At 39.0% G+C, this 7,537-nt stretch overlaps 1 protein-coding gene across 1 annotated transcript; it reads right to left on the bottom strand.

The window, feature by feature from the left end:
- Positions 1-757: 757 nt before the first annotated feature.
- LOC131625156 (uncharacterized) lies at positions 758-2,427 on the bottom strand. Its single transcript, XM_058896053.1, has one exon. It carries the CDS (start codon positions 2,081-2,083, stop codon positions 974-976), a length of 1,110 nt encoding a protein of 369 aa, XP_058752036.1. The 5' UTR covers positions 2,084-2,427; the 3' UTR covers positions 758-973.
- Between the last annotated feature and the right edge of the window lie 5,110 nt (positions 2,428-7,537).

A 7,537-nucleotide genomic window follows, 5' to 3' on the forward strand; every position in this document is an offset into this window, starting at 1 on the left:
ACGGAGGTAGAAATAGAAACATTTATATCACTATTGGAGAGAAAAAGGTCCAAAGGCAAAGAACTTTAGAGCAAATCATTCCTTCAATTATGCATTTTGGTTAAGCACATCAAATTGCTTGCAACAAACAGGAAAATGACCCTACCATATATCTAATTAAAGACGGACCCATAATCATATCTTCAATAAGATGGAAAGAAAATGAACTGATGAATTTTTTTCCTTACCAATAGAAAAAGGTAAGGACAAAGATGAGCACAAATATGTGGATGTTCTTTCCCAACCACACAGAAAAATTAAAGTTAAATAGTAATTCAATAATCCCTTCTGGGAACTCATACCATGTCCCCAATCAAAGTACAATTTTGATTAAAAGAAGAGAAACTTGTCCCACTCAATTCAATCTTTCATTAACGTCTCAGGTGTGGACCACCGACCATTAAGCCAGAGACTCATTTCCTCTCCTTCCATCTCCCATTAACGTCTCCAAAATTTTATATAAATTAAACAATGAAACAGTAATTTGTCACTTAGCTAAAAGAAATAGTGTGCAGTGAGTTTTAAATGCAAGCAGAGAGTAAAAAAATTTAATAGTAGTAGACATAAAGTTTTGGGTTCAGTCTGTGCTAAATAAAATAATTCACCAAAGCTGGCTCCTCTGTTTGAATCTTTGGCACCATTTCCCAATTAATATTATAACAATAATAATAATAATAATAATAATAAAGAAAATAAAATAATAAAATCTAGAACAAGATAATCTTAACATCTTTTTACATTAATTAAAATCTAAAACCTGTTAATGAACAAAAGCAGAGTAATTAATATTAATTAATCAATCCCTCAAAAAATTAACAGTGTTTTCATTCCAAAATAGACAAGAACTTAGATTAACCTTCAGAAAAAAAGAAGGAAAAAAAAAAGAAACAAGAACAAAACATCCTAGTTAAAATTTAACGGTTACCAACTGTGTCTAAGGGTGTTTGTGTTGTTGATGCCTAACACTGTGTTGATGTTGATGTTGAAGTTGATGATTTTTGCTATTAGCACCACCGGATGTAGATTCTCTTTTCTGAGGTGAGGAAAAAAGCTGGCCGAACCCAAAAACCGAACCGGATTTTGAACCGCCTCTTAAAGAACAAACCGGAACATTAAGAACCGGAGTGACCCGGACATTGGCTGAATACGACCGTTCCATTCCACGATGCTTGAACCGGGGCCCGCCCGTGAAACTCCCGGGACTACTCGAGCTGCGTTCTAAGCTCTGAAACACGATTTTTCCGGATGAGTTTAGTCTAGGGCTATCCACTGAAGCTCCCCTGCACCCTTGCGTAGTGGATGATTCCATCCGGATCGGGCTTCTTCCAGAGCGGTTGTTGTTGTTGCTGTTGCTGTTGCTGTTGTGTTGATCTGGTTTGTTTCCGTCGAAGGAGGATGCTCGTGGTTTGACTAACCGGATCCTTGGATTCGGGTTCGGGTTTTGGTTCGAGTGACGGTGGATGGAAATCGGGTTAGGTTTTTCTGAATCGAGGGAGAGACGAGGGAGATCGTCGTGGTCGTGGCTTGAAGATGAGGAGGAGAGTGAGAGACGAGAAGAGATCGAGAGTGATTCGTTGTCGGAGTCTCTCAGTAGAGGAAGACTGAGGGAACTGTTGTCTGATGAGGATGTTGTTTTGCTGTTACGGTTGAGGAGGTGTTTGAATTTGTTGGACGGAGAAGATGAAGTCGCCGGTGATGTTTTTGTTGTTGTGGTGGTGGTGGAGGTGGAGCTGTTGTAGAGTTTTTTGAGGCCGAGGAGGTCTTTCCAGCGGCTGGAACAGCGAGGTGCTTTGGGAGAGAAGAGAATGGGGTCGGAGGTTGTTATGGAAGCAATGGAGGCGGTGGCTTTTTTGGGGGAAGTGGTGGCGGAGATGGAGGTGGTTGGTTTGAAGTGGAGAGGGACGAGTTTCCCGTCGGAGAAGAGCTGGTCGGCGGGAAGCATGGTGACGGGATCTTGGAGACGGAACTCGAAGTCGGGTTCGGGATCCCATGAGAAGAAGGGCTCAGGTGACATTCCGATGTTGTTGATGCAGGCGGAAGCCATTGTGGATCATGCACTGTTGCACTGTATGAGTTTGTTTATTCAGAGAAATAGATAGATACAAAAAGAACGATATATAGTTATATAGATGAGGGAGTAGTGGTGGATGATGCTATGTTTGTTTGTTTGATTGATGGGAAGAAAAAGAGAGGGAGGAGGTGGTTGTTGTTGTTGTAAGTTGTGACGGGTACGGTGGGATATATGTTATAGAATAGAGTAGAGTAGATTGAGAGTGGGCGAAGGAGGCACATATATAACAGTTTTTGCAGCTACTATCATCGCTTCACTAGACTCTAGGGCCACCTTGCTCCTTTTTCCTCTCAAGTCTCAACCCTACTTACTATCTCTCTCTTTTTAAAAGGCACAATCTTAATCTCAACTAAATTAAATTAAGTAGGTAGTGATTAATGAGTTTAATCAAAGTCAAGCTGTCTTAATACTCCTTCAATGCTTTTTTTTATGTTTTCTTTATAGAAAAACTAAAATAACCAATAATTCGTTAGTTTAGTGGTGATTGACACTGAATTTTGTATGGAGAATCAATGTTAGATTCTCTCAACTGTGATCAAGAGGAGCTGAAACCACTTAATGTCAGAATGTACCCTCAAACCAAATTAGATGACCCAATGGGCTAGATATTGGTGGTGAAAACAAAACAAATAATCGTTATAAAACTTAGATACATGAATTTGAATTCGAACTCATAACATCTTGTTTGTTTTTGTTTGTTTTTAAAGGTTGAATTTCAGCCACAAAGCTGCTTAGCAAAAAAAACAATGGTTTTAAACTCAAGCGCACTCAATTTTGAGTATTTAGATTTGAATTTAAGATAAAATGTGTGTTTGATTTTATATTTAAAGCATCTAGAATTGATTTTAAATGTGTATAGTTAGTTGATTTTGACATGTTTGTTTGCTCTTGAAGATGATTGATTATATTTTTTAGAGTTGATTTTACTTGAAATTTTAATTTGTAGTTTTTAAGTCAAAACTTGATTTATGCACTAAAATTTAAGGGTGAATTCAATTTTGCAAAAATTGATTCAAATATAAATCATTTCATCTTCAATTAACGATTAAGCACTTGAAATAGCCCACATTGAAAAGTATATGCAGCCAAATAGAATGTTGCGAGAAGATACAATTACTTACTAGTTTTAAGGTACATGAAAGACGGCGACTAGATACTTAGACATGTCATGACACCTACCCAAATAGAAAAGTAGTTCCTCAATTGGTAAGGACCTTACGAAATACACGAAAGGTTGTCACATGAGGCATACAAGTTTGAAAATTTATATGATAGTCTCATCATTTTGTCTTGGAACTCAATGAACCCAAGGCTCTATTGTAGTCGATTGTTATCTTGTCAAATTATTAAGGCGACGAAACATTATTTCATTATTTATGTCGATGACTCATTACATGATTCCATTAATACTCCTTCAATGTTTTTTTGTTTTGCTTTTTTATAGATGAAACTACAATAATAAATCAAAATTCAAGGGCACCCAACTATGATTTTTTATATATTTAAGTTCAAGATAAAATGAAGGTTTTGTTTCACGTTTTCAACATCTAGAATTATTTTAAACTTGTATAATTGATTTTACCATGTTTGCTTGCTTTTAGGATAATTGATTGTATTTTTCAGAGTTGATTTTTACTTGAAGGTGTAATTTATAGTTTGAGTCAAAGTGTAATTTTTTACTAGAATTTAGTGATGAATTCTCTTTTGCAAAAAATTATTCAAACATAGATCATTTTATTTTTAACTAACAATAAATCACTTGAGATAGCCCATATTGAAGATTATGCAGTCAAATAGAGGGTCGCAAAAAGGTACAACTACATAGTAGTTTTGAGGGATATGGAAGATGGCGAACTGATACTTAGACATATTGTGCACCTACTCGAATAGGAAAGTCGATCCCAATTGATAAGGATCTTAAAGAATACACAAGAGATTGTCACATGGCACATACAAGTTGGAAGAAGTAGATGATAGTTTCATCATTATGTCTTAGAACTCAATGAACCATAGGCTATATTGTAGTCGGTTGTTATCTTGTCAAGTTATTAAGGCGGTGAAACATATTTCCATATGTTGCTCACCGTGCGACGCGCTTGTTTAATGACATCTCAATATTCTTTGGATGGTTGGCATGCAGTTCGACCGTTACTGTTCCATATCTACTGGAGCGCATCATGCGGCAGTTCGGCTACACTCAGACGATACATCGACATCCTACTGTCTCCGCTCCTTTTGGCTTGACTTATAGGCAGATAGATGAGATCTTTGATGACTATTAGAACCACATGGTGCCAGAGGAGGCTCGGGTGACCAGAGCGGAGAGAGACTAGATCTGCATTGATGGCTACATCATGTGGTTCTTCACTGTATCACACCTCTACATGGTGCCTACTGTAGAGGGATAACCGCTCAGACCAGCTCATCAAGAGATATTATAGGAGCAGTACTCTCAGATGGATCACACTCAGAATGCCCTGCCTCGCTGTCGTCAGATAGTTGAGACAAGGTGGGTGGGCATTGAGGCAGGTTTCTTTCTTGAGGGGTCTGGTTCCAGGTGTATAGTGGATGACATGATTGAGGTGGCATAAGGCGCACTTGTGTACCACAGACATTGTGCCAGGAAGAGTGGGATAGGAGACGATAGAGACAGAGAAGGCGGCAAAGGAGGTGGTAGACGCAGAGGAGGCGACAGAGGTAGAGGAGAGGATGCATATATTGTCCAGCACACACAGTATTGACTGTGTTGATTATTTTGATGATGTGGATGTGCTATTTTTTTGATGATGTTTATAACATATGACTATACTGTGTGTGCTGGACATCAACATATACATCATCAAAATAATACATCACAATCAATACTGTGTGTGCTGGACAATATATGCATCCACATCAAAATAATAGCACATCCACATCAACAAAATAATACATCAACATATCCCACTCGTCAAAATAATACATCAACATATACATCATCAAAATAGTCATATGTTATAAACATCATCAAAAAAATAGCACATCCACATCATCAAAATAATCAACACAGTCAATACTGTCGCAGACTTGGGGTTTGCTGAAATCGCAGGTCCGCTGAGCGGAGGGGGGTCCGCTGAGCGGAGGTCCCAACATAGTTCGCTCCTGTTTGACGTCGCTTGAGGTCCACTGAGCGGGGGTCTGAAGGATTTCGCTTCTGCCTTGCTCCGCTGAGCGAACCTTGCTGTGTGTGAATTTTTCCAAACTTCAAAATAACGTATCTTTTGATCCGTGAATCATCTCTTAGTGCCGTTTTGGGCGTAGTGCAAGTAATTAAATGTTTTACATGTTGAATGATGAATAATGGTATTAGCCGACTTTATTTCTTTAAAAACTCGATTTAATTACTTGATGAGAATTGAACATTGGGTGCATATGAGATAGGTGTGACAATGTGTTTGATGTGATGATGAATTGGTTGTGATTTGTTATTATGATTGTGATGGATGCATGACTATTTGAATGATGTTGAAAACATGTACATACTTATTCGGTGATGTGGTGTTGAGATGAGTTGTTCATCGTGATTCGGTGTGTTTTAAGTATGTTATATGTGTTTCATTCATTCATATGCATTGATGTTGGATCCCGGTGATGTTTGGATCGTTGGTGGACATATTTCCCATTGTGTGGAAATTGTGTCGGTGGGCCGTATCTCGATGAGGCGTAGATCGGTTAGGTGGATTGATTCCACGGTTTATTGGTACCACATGCATAGTGTCAGTTGTGTCATATGCATTTTGTCATAATATGATTGTATGGATTTCTGCAGTATGTGTTGTAATCTATTATTGTGTGAATTAATGAATAATAGATGTGAATCTGAATATGTATAATTGGGTGAACGGTATATTATGATGCTTGTTGCTTATGAATTGCATAATATTTACTAATTGAGAATGAGACTCACCCTTACATGTTGTCATTTTCAGATTGAGGAGTAGCGGCATTAGTGCTTGGTGAGGATGACTCATAGAGTTTATCCGTTTATGTTGGGTCGTGTCGGTCATGCTCTGATCTGTAACACTGAGGAACGATAGTTATAGAGTTTTTATGAAATTAATCTACTTTATTGGTGTTGGATTATGATTCCATTGGATGTATTTGATAATATTTCCTATTCCGCTGTGATAAACATAATTACGATTTGGTGAACCGTTTCCTAATGAAGCATGACTTGACCATGATTGGTTTATTTATTTTATATAATTGTGGCACCCTTGTGTTTATGTTTTACTCTGATATAATTGTTTAAAAATTGTCGCGGGGTTTAGAAGAGTGTTACAATAGTGGTATCAGAGCATAGTCGGTCGTTTGAGTCAGAGTCTTAATGTCAGTTAATCCCTCGTATGCGAATAGTGTAAGGTTGACACTATCGATACATCTCGTTCTAATGAATATTGTTTTATATTTAGCAGAACAATGGCCGGAAGAGGAGGAAGAAACGACGATGCAATTGTTGAGGCTCTGGGCATGATTGCTGGTGTACTGGGAGGGAATGTCAATGGAGCTGGTATTGGTGCTGACAGGCAGCTGAACGGTTTTCAGCGGAACAATCCTCCGTTGTTCAAGGGCACACATGATCCTGAAGGTGCTCAGAAATGGCTTAAGGAGATCGAGAGGATTTTCAGAGTCATCGATTGTGCCGAGAACCTAAAAGTGAGGTATGGTACTCATATGTTGTCCGAAGAAGCTGATAACTGGTGGATGGCTACCAGGGCTGAATTGGATGCTGATGGTGTAGCTGTTTCCTGGGCTGTGTTCAAGAGAGAGTTTCTGAGGAGGTATTTTCCCGAAGACGTTCGAGGCAGGAAAGAGATTGAATTTTTGGAGCTGACTCAGGGTAGTATGACGGTACCAGAGTATGCTTCGAAATTTGTCGAGTTGGCGAAGTACTACGTTCACTACAACAATGACGAGGCTAGTGAATTCTCAAAGTGAATCAAGTTTGAGAATGGTCTTCGTGATGAGATCAAGCAAGGGATCAGGTACCAAAGAATTCGACGATTTGTCGATTTGGTTGACTGTAGTAGGATCTTCGAAGAGGATAACCTTAAGCTGAAGTCATCTCACTCTCGCGAGTTGGTTGACAAGAAAGGTAAGAAGCCTATGGATAGAGGTAAGCCATATGGTAGAGGAAATCCTAGGGCTGGGGATTGGAAGAGGCCTAGTGGGGGAGATTCTGGTGCTCCCGTTAGGTGCTACAACTGTGGAGAGACTGGGCATAGAAGGAATGAGTGCAAGAGTGGAGAGAAGAAATGCTTCAAGTGTGGTAAGGCGGGTCATATTGCTTCAGATTGTAGGATGAAGATTGTGACTTGCTACAATTGCGGCGAAGAGGGTCACATCAGTCCGCACTGCACTAAACCGAAGAAGGATCAGGTTGGTGGA

This window comes from Vicia villosa, unplaced genomic scaffold (genome assembly GCF_029867415.1).
Source record: "Vicia villosa cultivar HV-30 ecotype Madison, WI unplaced genomic scaffold, Vvil1.0 ctg.000189F_1_1, whole genome shotgun sequence".
In the NCBI taxonomy this organism is placed as follows: Eukaryota; Viridiplantae; Streptophyta; class Magnoliopsida; order Fabales; family Fabaceae; genus Vicia; species Vicia villosa.

What these genes read in the sequence shown, in the direction of transcription:
- LOC131625156 (XM_058896053.1), bottom strand. Translation starts at nt 2,083, where the DNA reads ATGGCTTCCGCCTGCATCAACAACATCGGAATGTCACCTGAGCCCTTC.